Source organism: Bos javanicus, chromosome 25 (genome assembly GCF_032452875.1).
Source record: "Bos javanicus breed banteng chromosome 25, ARS-OSU_banteng_1.0, whole genome shotgun sequence".
In the NCBI taxonomy this organism is placed as follows: domain Eukaryota; kingdom Metazoa; phylum Chordata; class Mammalia; order Artiodactyla; family Bovidae; genus Bos; species Bos javanicus.
Window position 1 is genome coordinate 18,757,012 of NC_083892.1, and position 17,140 is coordinate 18,774,151.

At 38.9% G+C, this 17,140-nt stretch overlaps 1 protein-coding gene across 2 annotated transcripts in view; it reads right to left on the reverse strand.

Moving 5' to 3' along the window:
- DNAH3 (dynein axonemal heavy chain 3) overlaps positions 1-17,140 on the reverse strand; it is a 248,787-nt gene that overhangs the window by 62,399 nt on the left and 169,248 nt on the right. For both annotated transcript variants that reach the window (XM_061401328.1, XM_061401327.1), the window contains exons 41-48: positions 15,045-15,148; positions 12,260-12,554; positions 8,885-9,064; positions 5,047-5,170; positions 4,809-4,965; positions 4,419-4,562; positions 2,485-3,151; positions 1,029-1,194 (exon numbers count right to left, since the gene is read on the reverse strand). In XM_061401328.1, coding sequence (XP_061257312.1) covers positions 1,029-1,194; positions 2,485-3,151; positions 4,419-4,562; positions 4,809-4,965; positions 5,047-5,170; positions 8,885-9,064; positions 12,260-12,554; positions 15,045-15,148 — 1,837 coding nt within the window. The remainder of the gene's footprint in view (positions 1-1,028; positions 1,195-2,484; positions 3,152-4,418; positions 4,563-4,808; positions 4,966-5,046; positions 5,171-8,884; positions 9,065-12,259; positions 12,555-15,044; positions 15,149-17,140) is intronic.

A 17,140-nucleotide genomic window follows, 5' to 3' on the forward strand; every position in this document is an offset into this window, starting at 1 on the left:
TAATGACTGAACGAGTTATGAAAATAATTGCAGTGCCTACTGGTAACAAAGTCACAGGTCCTACACAATCCTATGGGGTTTATTGCCTATGTTCATCATTGAAAGAAATGCAAAGTGCCAGTTAGATGTCAATGAAAACGAAGATGTACTTTCCCCCACTCACATTCACTGACCCTCTGAGTTCTGGTCATGAGCCTATAGACCCAGGTTAAGCATTCCTGGGCCTAGAGAACAAAGTCCAAAGATCTTAAAATGGAATTTAAAGCAATGAACATTCTGACCACTACCTACTTCTTCATTTTCTATTTACTCCTTTAATGAGCAGGATTTGAACCTACTATGTACTAGGTATTAAGGATACAGAACCATACAAGGCAGGTGACATGACCCTTACCTTCATAGGACACTTAGAATGGTCAACAGTCTTATCCTTTCTCTTACTCTAGCCAAAATTCAGTGCTTTATTTTGTGTGTCTGTGCTTTACACACAAAATATTTTTTTTTCACAACAAAATCCCTCACAAGTACCATCCCCTAGGCAGCAATATCCCCCCTGTTGAGAATGAATGCTCTAAGATTATTGAAATCCAGGTTCTCATAGCTGGACAACAGTACATAGACAACAGTACATCTCTAGAACAATTCTGAACAGTGAAATATTCTTCTTTTTCAGCAAAGGTGTTTTATTAAATATCTAAATGGTATTTATTTTTTATAATTTATTTCTCATTGAAAAAGACCTTGATTCTGGGAAAGACTGAAGGCAAAAGGAGAAGGGGGAGGCAGAGGATGAGATGGTTAGATAGCATCCCCAACTCAGTGGACACTCTGGGAGATAGTGAAGGACAGGGAAGTCAAGCATGCAGCAGTCCATGCAGTCACAAAGAGTCAGACACACGACTTAGTGACTGAACAGAACAGAACATACATAAATTGATAAATCTTAAAACAGCAAAAAGAATAGAGCCAATATCTTGATTTTCATTTGAAATATTTGTTTGGGGTACTAAAATGCAGCTAGCACTTACTGTATCCGAATATTGTCATCGAGCTCTACATCTTCTAGAAATTTGTTGGCCACCAACTCCAGGGCATCTGTGGGCCAAGACTGGAACCAATCAATTGTGCAGCAATTGATCAGAGAAGGGAACATTCGTAGGCGGTTCCGGAAGGCGTCCCCAATTGGACTCATGGCTAATGAAAAGCAGATTTCATTAGTTCTTTCTCCCAGTCAAGGAGGCCAAAAGGGACAGACAGGTCATTCCAAGGATTCTAATGGGGATAAGGGAGCAGTCATGTTTCCTGTTGGTACTCAAGAGTATAATTGGGAATAGTCAGGACGAGTGCCTGGAAAGCATAGGGGAATCATGGGATATTTTCATGCAACTTTGTGATGGGAAGTCAGTTTATTACAAGAGTCTTCTGTCTGGTTTTCAATATTCACATTATCCTATATTATCCATTCTAGATCTTTAGGATCATATAGCCAGAGTGTTTTAAGCCCTTTGATCTACTTGCTGCATTTGTCCTGACTCACAGACCTCAGGGAACCATTGGTGCCCTATACACAGCTACTTACGGAGGCTGCTGTGGGGGCCCTATCAGCTGGTTTCTGACCTCATCTCCATCTAACCACAAATTTTGGATTCTATGCCCCAAATTCTGTTAATTGTTTATTTATATTCAACGTGTACCAGGCACTTGCTAGTAGGAAGCACAATGCATAGGTGGAAGTGTGAAAAAGTCAGTGTGGCTAAAAAAAAAAAAATGGGAAGCATGGTTTGAGAGGAGAGCGGAGAGGATGCAGGGGACAGTCCGGCAGGTGGTCTTATAAAACTATAGGCTAGGGATTTTGGTCTTTATCTAAATAGAAAGTAATTCAGGTGTTTTAATTTGTGTGTGTATGTGTATGTAAATATACAATGAACAGATTTGCAATATAAGAAAAACAAATCCTGACAGTGGAAAGCATCCTGATTCAGTGGAACTTAAATGTCTGGAATGGACAGAGTGGACATAGAGAGAACAGTTAGAAGGCTATAGAGGTGAGGTCTGGGTGAGATGATATTCATAGCAGCTTAGCTAATTTGAAGGTGGCAGAGATAGAGACAAGAGGGCAAAAATTGACAGGACATGGTAATGAAGAGAAGTATTAAACATGACCCCTAAGCTTCTGGACAGACTGGAGATAATATTCACAGAGAGAAAAACTCCAGATGTTATTTTCTAGGGCTGGCAGGGTAATGTACTAAAACGAAGGAGAGGGTTCAGAGCAGAATTCAGAGAATTGAAGAGAGTGGAACAGGTTTAAAGTCATTTTTCAGGAGAATGGAATTTTGCACAGGAATTCCAGGCACTGACTATTGGGCAAGCTAGGTACCTTGGTTGGATCAATTCTGGCACCATTGTAAAAGGACTGGGCTTAGGGCAAGGAGATCCTGAAACATCCAAGGCAAAGGGCAAAATGAATTTTCTCATTCTTACCAAGGACAATGTGAAGGTTCTTTTTTACTTTCTCGATGAAGAAGTTATACATAGAAAGAGGAGTGACTTCGATCTTTTCTCCTTCTGTCCTGGCTGCCATTTGCATCTTCTCCACAATGTCGGCCTTCTCATCAGCAGGGAAGATGTTGGGCACATCACCGGTGTTCAGAAGCATGTTGATGTCCTCAACGAATGACTCGTCCTTGATCTGATTATCAGCGAAGAGGAACACAGTACTTTTGGTGGCCACCCCAACCTGGAGCATGATCTTCTTCAGGTCCTCTCGCCAATCGTTGCCTGAGTAGCTTTTTGTGATCTCGATCTGGTATAGCTCATATGAGTTCATGAATGTGGACAGTTTGCTGGCACTTTGCCGCCCACTGCCCCCAATGCCCACCAGGAGCAAGTGGCCTTTGTCCTGCTTCAGGACCCTGCAGATCCTAGAGATATGCTCAATGGCAAACCTGAACATCACCAAGGACATGGGGGCCTTGCTGATATTGTTGAACTCTTCCAGGTAATATTCCATGACCACTGTGAGCTGTTTTAAGTCAGTGATCTCATCATATATCTTTTGGTCACTTTCTGGCTTGAAGAAATCTCCAAAGAAGAGGCTACGGATATTATCATCAACTATCTTTCCAGTGGGTGATAGGTGGATGAGGACCTGTGGAAAAGATAAGTCTCAGGCAGGCATTCACTCCAACTACCATGGTAGTGGGAGCTAGAAGGAGGGAACAGGAGATGTGTTTGTTTCCTCTGAGCACATTCTTCAAAATCATGGTTCACAACAGTTTTGTTTTTTTAAACAAAATATGTGTATTTGATGGTTGTAAAGACTATGATGAAAGGACAATTGAGAAAAGAGTGTGAAAGCAAGGGTCAATCGGTTTGCTAAGTGATTAAAACATTGGTGGACAGATTATAAGATCCCAGGAGGAGGTGGTCAAAAGGTGAGATCATTTGTAATGTACTTGCTTCTTCACCAAATAGAGGTGCAGGCCTTGCCCCTGTTCCCACTCTGTACCTAGAGTAGAAATGTTTTAGATGCTTCTTCTTTCTGATATTAGAAACTAGCAGTGCTTCTGTACATGGCCTCTGGATGAAATATGAAACACTTGCACTTTTTCTAAGGAGAAATCATAGCTTCTTAAAAGTAGAGGTAGAATTAGATGATGCAAATATATAGGGTTTAAACTTTTCTTATATCAAAATGGAAAAGAGAAAATATTTACAAATAGGAAACAAAGACAATCTTTCACTTGGGCTTTACACAGGGCATCAATCAAACAATAAAAATTCATGGTGTTTTTATTTCTTAACTCAAAAGTTATCTGACCTTGAAAATGTATTTTACATTAATTAGAAACAAAACATCTTTTCATAAATGATAAGTTTGAATGTATCCAAACTTATATGTTACCTGTAAAGTCAAGTGAAATTGGACCAAGTATTATATTACTTGGGACAGGGAAGCCTGGTGGGCTGCAGTCCATGGGGTTGCAAAGAGTCGGACATGACTTGGTGACTGAACAACAAAAACGGCAGTATATCACCAAATCAAGTGACTAACTGGCTCAATACACTGTTTCTTGAGATTCAGAAAGCAGAGCTATAAGTCTCTATTTGGGCTTTCCTGGTGGCTCAGTGGTCAAGAATCCACCTGCCAATTCTACAAATCTGGGTTCAATTCTTGGGTCAGCAAGACCCTCTGGAGAAGGAAATGGCAACCTATTCCAGTATTCTTGCCTGGAAAATCCCATAGAGAAGCTGGTGGGCTACAGTCCATGCGGTTGCAAAAGAGTTGGACACGACTGAGTGACTGAAAAACAACAACAAAGTCTCTACTAGGAAGGGAGCCTGAAATCTGAGACTAGCATGATCACATATTTGGGGCAATTTCTGAGGTCAAAAGATCACAGGGTCTTGCTTACCTTTTCCACAGACTGCTTGAAGCAATTGGAGGTGGTTTCCCTTACCATGTTAAAAAAGACCTGTCTATCTTCATGATCAATCAGACGGTCATAGAAGACCCGGTAAACCTCATGAATCCAAAGCCGGATAAACTTCTCTACATCCTGAAAATTCAATTATTTGAATGAATGGCACATGGTGGCTGAGGCAGTAGTTTTCAAACAGTTTCTAAGTCCTGGGTTGTTGTGAGGATTAAATGAGATAATGCTTACAAAATCCTTAGCACAGATTAAATGCTTAGCACAGATTAAATGCTTAATAACAGTTAGCTATTACTATTCTCATTATATATTCCACATAGCCAAAGATATCACTGAATGAACTTGATAACAGAAATGACAGCGGCTGACCTGCAGGTGGGTGTGAGGGCAGAGCAACACCCCTTGGATCACCCGTGAGAAATCCCGCAGGTTAAAGACATAGTGTGACTTGGAGGGAGTTGGCAGGAAATTCTCCACTGCAGCTTTGTAAATTGTCATCGTTGCTTGTACCATCATCTTTCCATACCTTGGGAGGAAGGAGAAGACAGACCAGTTAAGGAAGGGCCAGAAATGAGGACCCCAGGCCAATAATAGAGGAACCTCCTACCTTAAAAACACAACATCAAACCCTTTCCCGAAGTGCCAGTCAGCGATTGAACTGAAAATCTTGGTTAATATGTCATCCTCGAAGGCATTGATGGAAATGATATTCAGATGGCGAGTGAACCGTCCTGGAAAACATGCAAAGGTATGAATGTGCACACACACTCACACTTACCTCCTGGGCGTAGCAACCCTTAGATATAGAACGGTTTTTCCTCCGCCTTTAAGTTCTAGAGCTGTGCTATTCAACATGGAAGCCTCTAGCCATATGTGGCTATTTAAATTTATATTGATTAAAATTAAGTAATATTAAATGTATTTCCTCAGTCTCATCAACCACATATCAACTTCTCAAGGATAAACGTGTGACTAGTGGATGTTGTACTGCACAGTATAGATACAGAACATCTCCACGACTGCACGAGTTCTGGTAATAGTGCTAGCCCAGTGCTCAAGACTGTTACTAGATAATGGCAATGTGTTATTTTTATAAAATAATCAAATAATTCAGAAATACTTTTACAGAAAGTAACCCTTGCCTCCTACACACTAAATCCATTCTCTCTCCCCTCCCAAATTAATCACTGTTAGTTTGGTGTTCTTACAGCTCTACATCTGTATCTATGTATCTAATATTAGATATCCATATATTTATATCTCTAAAATTCATCCATTTAAAGTACACAGTTAAATAAATATTTCGTATTTTAGTTGTGCAATCATTATCACAATCAATAGCAGAATAATCACTCCAAAAAGAAATCCTTTACATTTACCACTTTCTATTTCCTTGTAGCCCTTGGCAACTAATAATCGATTTTCTGTTTCTATAATTTGCCTGCATGTATTTTTAAAAAATATTTTACTGTATAAAGTAAAGCACAGATACAGAAAATCACCAAAATTATAAAGTGAATCATTATAAAGTTAACATCTTTACATCTACCATCCATGTCAAGAAATACAACTTTGCCAGCCCTTCATAGAAGCTCCTCCATATATCCCATCCCAATCACAGCCCTCTCCCTGTCTCCCTCCAAAGCTTACCACTATCCTGATTTTAAAGTAATTACTATCTTGCATTTTTTTATGTTTGTTTTTTTTTTTATCACCCATGTGTACTGATATATGTAGGTTTACCTTTTTAAAAAATGCTGGAATAATATTTTACACTCTGATTGGGAAATATGGAGAGTTGCATGAATTTGAGGAAGTCATGTATTCTTTTGATAATAAGCATACTCATAGTCCTTAATGTGTGCTAATGCTTATTACATGTTACCAAAACCCAGATCAGTCTTCTGCCAAACCATGCTCTCCACCACCTTGAGCCTCAGTTTTCCCATATGAGCCCTAACAGCTGGCAGGTGATCTGACAATTATCAGCTAGTCTGTTGGTTCTCCAGTGAACACAATCTCTTTAAATATCAACATCAAATGAGGTTGTACCGTAGCTATGATGGAACAAGACAGAAACAAGTTTGCTCTGAAATCACGAAAAGTTCCCCCCAAACTAATATGAGTGACTATAGTTGTTTACTAAGTACAGAAAAAAAATTAAGATACCTACTCTTCAAATTGTCCCCACTCCCTGAGACTACCCAATCTAGAACAGAGTCCCTGGTTTCTTAAGCCTTTTTCACATCAACCAGCACAAGCCCATTTAACGCCCTTTCACCAGGCACTCTCATGGTTCTCCATGCTATGTAGACCCTTGCTGCAGCAAATTAATAGACTCAATTTCACCTGACCACAGATGTGCTCCTGGCAGTTTTGGGCATTGGTCTTTAAGATCTTTTCAATATGTCATATTTGTGACATAGCTTGAAAACTGTCAACTGCTGTGCAAATGTTAGCAACTACTACTTCCTTGATATGTACGGGAAACAGACATTCCCTTCTGAATAGATCTCTACTGCCTCACTGGTTTTAGTGAGAATTAATTGACATAAAATATATAAACTGAAGGTTTACAACATGATGATTTAATGCATATAAGATATTGCAAAATGCTTGCATACTAAGGTTAAGTAACAATTCTATTGATGCTGCTAGAGAGTCACCATATTGTACATCAGATCCCCAAAACTTATTCTTTTTATAACTGGAAATTTGTACCCTCTGACCAACGTCTCCCCATTTCCCCCATCCCTTAGCTCCTGGCAACCATCATACCTGTGAGTTTGGCATTTTTAGATTCCGCATGTAAATGATATCATATAGTATTTATTTTTCTCTGACTTATTTCATTTAGTTTAATATTCTCAAGGTCCATTCACGTTGTCACATAGAGTAGAATTTCATTATTTTTATAGCCAAATAATATCCCAGGGTGTGTGTGTGTGTGTGTATATATATACATTTTCTTTATCCATTCATCCATAAATAGACACTTTGGATATTTCCATGACTTGGCTATTGTGAGTAATGTTGCAGTTTGGGACTGGGATTCCCTGGTGGCTCAGCAGTAAAGAATCCGCCTACAATGCAGGAGACATAGGAGACGAGGGTTCGATCTCTGGATTAGGAAGATCCACTGGAGGGGGACGTGGCAACCCACTCCAGTATTCTTGCCTGGAAAATTCCATGGACTGAGGAGCCTGGTGGACTACAGTCCATAGGGCTGCAAAGAGTTGGACATGACTGAAGTGACTGAGCATGCAGCACGAACATGGGATTACAGATATCTCTTCAAGAAAATTATTTCATTTCCTCCAGATATACACCCAGAAGTGGCATTAATGGATCATGTAGTAGTGTTATTTTTAATTTTTTGAGGGACATCCTACTGTTTTTCATAGTGGCTGCATGAATTTATATTCCCACCAACAATGCACAAGAGAAGTTATTATCTCTTGACTTTTGTTAATAGCCATTCTATCAGGTGTGAGGTGATATCTCATTGTGATTCTGATTTTCATTTCTCTAATAATCAGCAATGTTGTTGTTTTGCTATAGAGTTGTATGAATTCCTACACATTTTGTATTTCAACTCTTTATCAGATAGATAGTTTGCAAATATTTTCCCCATTGAATGAGTAGGTCTTAGAGAAAAGTAATATACCAAGTTCCTTTCCCTCTAAGTAGTTAGAGAAGTGTTGAATTTATAGATGCTAAGTGCCTGAGCTCCTGCTATATTCAAACCCAAGGCAAAGGTACCCTTGGACTCTGTAGCAAGTGGAAGGTGATGGTTTGTGTACTCAAGTAAAATCACCCTGTTTATCTTCCTTATTTTACAAATCAGAAAGATATATGCCACCGGGGAGAGCAAGGTCACAGAATGTTAAGTCTGAAAATGGCATTAAGATTCTTAACAAAGGATGTATCACAGAATAAAAGTATGGAAACCTGTAGACCTGGATGGATGAAGTTGCACATGAAGCAAAATACACTCCTAAAGTGTCAGATGATGGGGGAAAATCTTATTTATTTGTTTGTTTATTATTATTACTTTCTTTAGGCCTATCTGGCTCCAAAGAATTGTAAGAAACATACCATGTGAATCTGTCATTCACCTTTGGTTGAGAACCTCTCGTCTAGCCTCGCTCCTAGAACACAAGCTGACCACACAGAACTTACCTCTTCATGAGACTCTCTGTTCCTCTATGCCTAGCCAAAAACTCCTCAAGTCCTCTTTTCATCTTCTCATCCTATTTCATACAACTTTCAACACGGCATATTCAAATGCCACTCCTTGAGTCTAGCTCAAGTGTCTCTGGCCTAAATACCCTTTCTCTATCTTCCATCAGGACAGACTGCCTTACACTACCCCTCCATCCACAAAGATGGTCTGGTTCTGCAGGGGGTGGAAGAAAAAGTAATGAACTCTCTCCTTCACGTACCAGTAATGTCATTCCTTCCTCCCCCAGGAGGGCCCATGGCTGTCACAAGCAGCACATCAACGATGTCCAGCTTGTTGGTATCCTTCTTGTCAAACCAGTAACCATGGTCAATCCATTGCCGTAGGAGCTCAATGGGGGGCTGTGCTCCATATACCTCTTTGGCTGGCATGTTGAGGTCATCTGGGGAAAGAAGTAATAGCCACAGATTGTAAGTCTATGGCATCCTTTGCTCTTTTAGGAGGTAGCAGATGACTATCCTTCCATGAGAGAGTCCACACTCAATTGTTATACCCTCACTCCAGGTAGGGCTCAGCCAGTGGACATTTTCACCATAATGGAAGATATTTTTCAGGGTTCTGGCTTTCCTGGTTTATTGAGATCTCTGTGCATTTATTGAGATCTCTGTGCATGAGATCCTCTGTGGAAGGATGCATACATTTGCATTAACAAACAGATATTAAAATTTTTCCCATTCCTTCACCCAAAATATATAGATTGTCTACTATGTGCTAGACATTTTGTTAATTTCTAGGGATATGATGGTGAGAAAGAAAGTCATGCTTCTAGTTGACCAAGTATTTAATTTACCACCAGGTAATAGTGGGAACTCCAACAGCAGAAAAGCTTCAAGCTAGGGTTTTTGAAGAGCAAAATCAAAAAGGCAAGGATAAATTGTGATTTCCTCCAGGGTAGGGATTGATTTTCTCCAATAGTACATTGTTCAGTACTGGTGCATAGAAGGCACTCAATCATTTCCAATGAACATTGACTAAATGCCCAATTTTGTGTCATGTAACATTTTAGGAATTTTATACATATTATCTCATCTACTCAAGATGATGACTTTATAAGAGGAATTTAGTATTGCCTTTATGTTAGAGGTGAGGAACTGAAGGTAATGGAATAATATACTTAGGGTTAAAAAGTGAAATTTGGACGTAGGTCTGTTTGACTGCAAAGCTTAAATTGCTTTTGGATATACCATAAAAATAGGAAGGGAGAACAGATGAGAGTAAAGGACAAAGGAGGGAGGGAGGACAAGAAAGGGAAAAGAAAATATGATCCCTCCCTTTAAGAAGCTGTTGTTAATTGGCAAGGATATAAATACATGCAACATTTACTGTCAATACCTTAATTTTAAAGACAGAACATGAGATAATTCAGAAGAGCAGGGAATTACTATTACTAAATGAGAATTCTATGAATTAGCAGTAAGAGAGTAGATAACATAATATATTTGGCACCAAGAAACCTGGTTTTGGCTTGTGGCTCCAGAATTTTCTAGACATTTGACCCTGAACAGGGAATTTAACCTTCAGAGTCTCATTTAATTGATTAGTAAATTAGATTTTTTTTTAAAAGTCAGTTTTCATTCCAATCCCAAAGAAGGGTTGTGCCAAAGAATGTTCAAACTAACAGATAATTGTGTTCATTTCCTATGATAGTAAAGTTACTCAAAATCCTTCAAGCTAGGCTTCAGCAGTACATGTACTGAGAACTTCCAGATTTACAGGCTGAGTTTAGAAAAGGCAGAGGAGGCAGAGATCAAATTGCCAACATTTGTCAGATCATAGAGAAAGCAAGGGAATTCCAGAAAAACTGCCGCTTCCATGACTATGAGGAAACCTTTAACTGTGTGGATAACAACAAACTGTGGAAAATTCTTAAAGAGATGGGAATACCAGACCACCTTACATGTGTCCTGAGAAACTTGTATGCAGATCAGGAAGCAACAGTTAGGACCTTATATGGAACAAATTACTGGTTCAAAATTGGTTCAAATTTTATGGCTCAAAATTGGGAAAGCAGTATGACAAGGCTGTATATTGTTACCCTGTTTATTTAACTTATATGTAGAGTACATCATGTGAAATGCCAAGCTGGATGAGTCACAAGCTGGAATCAAGATTGTCATGAAAAATACCAGCAACCTCAGATATGCAAATGATACCACTCTAATGGAAGAAAATGAAGAGCAGCCAAGAGCCTCTTGATGAGGTCAAAAGAGGAAAGTGAAAAAGCTAGCTTGAAACCTAACATTCAGAATACCAAGATCACAGCACCTGGTCTCATCACTTCATGGCAAATAGAAGGGGAAAAAGTAGAAGCAGTGATGGATTTTCCTTTCTTGGGCTCCAAAATCACTGCAGACGGTGACTGCAGCCGTGAAATTAAAAGATGCTTGCTCCTTGGAAGGAAAGCTGTGATAAACCTAGACAGTGTATTCAAAAGCAAAGACTTCACTTTGCTCACAAAAGTCCATATAGTCAAAGCTATGGTTTTTCCAGTAGTTGTGTATGGATGTGAGAATTGGACCATAAAAAAGGTTGAGCATCGGAAAATTGATGCTTTCAAATTGTGGTTCTGGAGAAGACTCTTGAGAGTCCCTTGGACTGAAAGGAAATCAAACCAGTCAGTCCTAAAGGAAATCAACCCTGAATATTCATTGGAAAGACTGATGCTGAAAGTAAAGCTCTAGTACTTTGGCCATTTGATGCAAACAGCCAACTCATTAGAAAAGACCCTGATGCTGGGAAAGACTGAAGGCAAAAGGAGAAGTGGGTGGCAGAAGATGAGATGGTTAGAAAGGATCATTGACTGAATGAACAAGAACTTGAGCAAACTCTGGGAAATAATGGAGGACAGGGAAGCCTGGCTTGCTGCAGTCCATGGGGTCGCAAAGACTTGAACATGACTTAGTGACTGAATAACAACAACAACAAAGAGATCATGATGGCCAGTAAACTCAAGGGGTTGTGAGGCTCAAAAGAAATAAATGAGGAAGTGCTTTCTAAACAGATAAAATTCTGGAAAAATTCAATGTGCTTATTTGGCAACTATTAGATTTCTTCATATACTGATAACATATTTATCTTGCACTTAATGGAATAGAAGCTTATCACAGTGTGTGAGTTGCTTCTGGAGACACAAGAGAGTAAATACTACAATCCCCTTCTGAACCTAACTACTGTCACTACAAAGTAACTTGGCCTGATCCATGGGCTCAACTTCATACCAGGAGAAACTGGGATCCTTCCTCAGGCAAAAAGGCGTGGACCATGTCTCAACATGGAAAATTTGGCATATAGTACATAGTTAAAAATACTTGGAAATGAATGAAGGAAAGGACAAGGAACAAAAAATGAAAGAGGCAAGAAAGGGAGGGAAGGTGAGAAGAAAGGATGGAAAGATGGAAGAAAAGAAGGAAGGAAAATAGGAGAGGAGGGAAGGAATGTGGAATTATATTAACCAGAAATATTTTATCTTCCATAGACAGTAAAATGAATATACAGCAGTCCTACAAAGGGAAATTCGGTTTTGCTGCAACTTAAAATAGAAGAATTTGCTGTGTCCAGATCCAGGCCAGTGCCTTACCCACAAATACCACTGCTTTCTTCCCTATGGGAGGCCCAAAAAGGCCTTTCCGCCGGCGATCCAGCTTGGACATGATGATATCCTGCGTCTGATTGGCTGAAGTTCTGGCAGAGAAATTGATGCAGTTGGGCAGATAAGTATTTTTGGGAAGGCGAAGTAGGAAGTTGTTGGTGATGACCGATTTGCCTGTGCCCGTGGGTCCTACGAACAGCATTGGAATCTCATGGTCCAGGTAGGTTTTCAAGAAGAAGGACTGTCGGGCTGTCTCCATGGTGGGGATGATGAGTTCTGAGACCTGTGCCACAAAGACATGGTAAGTCTTGATACTGGGACCAGGAGATTGTGTCTTGGTATTCAAGAGACTTGAGTTTTATCCTTACTATCCATTCAGCTCTGTCTCTTATTTATCTTTATAATTTTGAGTATTTTACCTCTCTAGCAGCCTAGTTTCTTCATCTATGAAAGGGGATAAAAATGGCATTGAGTTCACTGAGCTGTTTTGAAGGTTAAATGAAATCTTGTATGTAAATATAGACAATAACTGTCTATTGTCCCTGTTTTAGAGATGAAGAAACAGATCCAGAGCTCACCAACACAGCAAGTAAACAGAAATGCAAAGATTTTAATCCGAGCTTGTCTGATCCCAAGGACTGTATTCTTAATTACTGAAATGTCACATTGTAAACACCAATTATAGTAAGGCTGGGTCTATAGCTGCTGCCCTCTGAGACCTTTTCTTTGAGCCAAGCTGTCTGCCTTGCCCTAGGAAAGATCCACCTCCCATATGCCATCCAAGAAGGGTTAGGTATGACCCTTGACCCCCATTCCTTGTGCTTATTCCTCATCTGCTTTTCTTAAGGCTCATATTCTTGGTTCCTCCTATTAATCCCTTTAGCAATATGGAAATTGCAACACTCTTCCTGGTATTCAGACTCCAATTGGGCTCTAAGGGCTTGGTCTTGGATTCCTAGAATCTCTATTACTTTGAGTAGAAAACCTTGCTTTAGATTGGCTTTTCTGAGTTTGAACCCTATCATCAGCCATCTGGCTGCTTTTGGTCCCTCCAATGATGGGTAGACGAAGGGATCTGCTGTTGTTCAGTCACTAAGTTGTGTCCAATTCTTTTGTGACCCCATGGACTTTAGCCTGCTAGGCTCCTCTGCCCATGGGATTTCCTAGACAGGAGTACTGGAGTGGGTTACCATTTCTTTCTTCAGGGTATCTTCCCAACTCAGGGACTGAACCTGTGTCTCCTGCATTGGCATGCAAATTCTTCACCACTGAGCCAAGTGTGTAGCCACAGAGGAAGGGGTAGTTAGATTTAAATCATATGCTGAAGTCTACTTATATGTCTAGACTGGAAGAGGCTAGTGAACATGGAGCCACTGTGCTGTGTAACTCTAGAGAGCACCACCCACACTATGGTTTGTGTAAATGGTGCCCCTAAAACAAAACCAGACCATAATGCAAATGGCACCAACAGAGACTGCGCAGTGCCGTGGCTATGTGTATACTGTTAGACTAAGCTTGACTTATTTTGATTAATAATTTGATCAATGAAAAAGGAGCAGAGAGAACAGAGAAATTGAAGTGGCAAGTAAGAGAATTAACAGGTATCGAGCTATGGATGTTTTGCCTGTGTTATTCCCTGCAGTTTTCCCAACAGCCCTCTGAGGCAGCTGTATTATTAGCTCACTTTTTCAGATAAAAAAATTGAGACTGGAGGATGGCCAACTTGACCAAGTCACATAGCCAGTAAGTGATACTGAATGCTAAACCAAGTATCAAGACTGGGAATTTTAAGCAAGTTGGATTTCACAGATTTTTATTTTCAGGGGCTAGAACAGTTTTTTCACAAGTGAAAAATTCCAAGCATAACTAAAATATTTTCTGCATTTGACTCATTTGTAGGCATCTAGCAAGATTTCAAACCCCTGGAGCTCAGGTGATGAAGCTCTTTTAAGGAGAATGAAAGTTTAGAACCTCAGTGCTGAGGGGTTCTTTACAGTCTTTTCAGTCTCCAGTGTGTGTCCTGAGCTCATCACACATTCACTCCTGCCTGTGGCACCCTTTTCACAAGCAGCTGTGGTCCTGTCTGGTGTCTGATTTTGTTTTCAGTATTTCCACATTTCCATCCACCACCTACTACTCTATGCTAGGCCTGAACAAACTACAATTATCCCAATAAAGCTCAATTTTGTCTACCAGATACTGCAAGTAGAGGCATGAAAGTGCACATCTGGAAAAAATTTCCACAAGAAAATGAGTAGGAGTTGTAAGTGAATCTTCTGCTAACCAGAAAATCTATTAACTGTTTTTCTGAGAACTCTGATTAAAGAAATCTTTCTCTGGGGATTTTAAAGAAAAGGCAAGGATCTTTTTGGCGGAGATATCTGAGACGGGGACTGATGACCACCTGGCATTGTTCATACTGACAATAATTAGAATAGCAACTGTATGATCTAGCACAATGTGAATGCCACAGATTCATGTACAATGTCTTCAATCTTTGCAGCCATTCTTTAGGTATTTTTTCTTCTATTGTGTAGTTGCATAAACTGAGGCAGAAAGGGTGAAGACTGAATAATAAATCTGGGACTCTCTGATTCTAAAATCTGTGCTTTTGAAGGCTCAATTCAATTCATGTTTGAACATTTTTCTAAAGTAAATTCTTTCACTTTTTCTAAAGTAAGTTCTTTAACTAACCCAGATCTAATGTTAACGTCTCCACTTTGCTGAATATCAGGTCATTACTGAGGTTCTATGACCGGTAACTCTCTTTTACCTTTGCATTTGCGGAGATATGTTCCTCCTCTTTGGTGATATACTCTGTCCATGTGTACCAATGTCCACTAGCTTGCTTGAGGAAATAAAAATCATAGATGCTTCCTGGACCCAAATAAATAGAACAAGTTATTAGCACATCAGGGGTTTACATTTCATATTTGAGATATTTAACTACCTCAGCCATAGGCATCTGAAATGTATGACTATCAGTATTGGTAACTGTATAAACTAGAAAAACATCTTTTAAAGAATAATGACTTTATTATATGTATAAAAATAATAGGTATTGATTATACAAATAATGATAATATAAATAATATACATAATATAAATAGGAAGTATTGAAAAGAACAAAAAACGGAGAAAACAAATGGCTCCAAATCTCACAATCAGAGATTACTTTCGGCAGCAATCCTTCCAGTCCTCTCTTGAGGCATATAAACATATTGAAGGTGGAAGTATAGGTAAATGAAAGAAAGAATTTTATTAGGATAGGATCATTTAATATTATATATCATATATATATACACACAAATATATATGAATTATATTAATATAATGTAACATAATAAGATAGAATATATATTTTTATATATTATACTATTGAAAAATAAAAACATTATATCTAATTTTATTTAAACTAGGAGACTAAAGTGAAACTGAAGGACCTTCTGAACTTCAGATAATCATCATTCACTACAGGAGATATTGGTTTCTAAAAGTGGTTTATTTTTTTTTCAATTGAGGTACAATTGACAAAGACTATATTTGTTTCAGGTATAAAATGCAATGATTCAATTTTTACATATAGTGAAATGATCACATTATAAAATGATTATAAGAGATTGTATATATTAATATATAATGCATATAATATTAAATGATCCAGGGACTTCCCTGGTGATCCAGAGGTTAGGAATTCACCTGCCAGTGCAGGGACACTGAGTGTTCGATTCCTGGTCCAGGAATATTCTACCTACGACAGAGCAACCAATCCTGTGCACCATAACTATTGAGCCTGGGCTCTAGAGCCCGCAAGCCGCAGCTACTGCAGCCCGTGCGCTGTAGGACCTGTGCTCTGCACCGAGAGAAGCCACTACAGTGAGAAGCTTATGCACTGCAACGAAGACCAGCCCCGTTTGCCACAACTAGAGAAAGCTGCACAAGGCAACGAAATACTCAGGCAAGACAACAAGGATGCAGCATGGCCAAAAGTAAATAAATAAAAAATAGCTGATCCTATTCTTATAAAACCCATCATCATACATAGTTAGAATTTTTTTCCTTGTGAGGAAAACTTTTTTTAAGACCGAAGCACAGTTGATTCATAAAGTTGTGTTAGTTTCAGAGAAGACTGGGTGCATTTAGGGCGGTATGGCCGTAGACTAAAGCTGTGTTAGTTTTCACTGTATAGCGAAGTGATTCAGTTATATACATATATATATATATATAAAACCATATACATATATGCATATAAATAGAGCTATATATATAGCTATATATATATAGCATAGAAATATATAATTTTCAGATTCTTTTCCATTGTATATTTTTTTGAGATATTGAACATAGTTCCCTTTCCTATACAGTAGGTCCTTGTTCTCATCTATTTTTATTTATAGTGGTGTATATACATTAATCCCAAGCTCCCAATTTATCCCTCTTTACCCATTTCCCCTTTGGTAACCATAAATTAGTTTTCTACATCTGTGAGTCTATTTCCTTTTTACAAATAAATTCATTCGTATCATTTTAAAAAATCCACATATAAGTGATATCATATGATATTTGTCTTTCTCTGTCTAAATTCACTTAATATGATAGTCTCTAGGTCCACCCATGTTGCAGTAAATGGCATTTCATTCTTTTGTCTGACTGAGTAGATTTCCGATGTATGTATGTATGTGTATGTGTATATATATATATAATCACATTTCCTTTATTCATCTGTCGATGAACATTTATTAATAGGGTGCTTCCATGTCTTGGCTGTTTCGTAAATAGTGCAGCCGTAATTACTGGGGTACATGTATGTTTTTGAGTTATATTTCTCCAGAAATATGTCCAGGAGTGGGGCTGCTGGGTCATATGGTA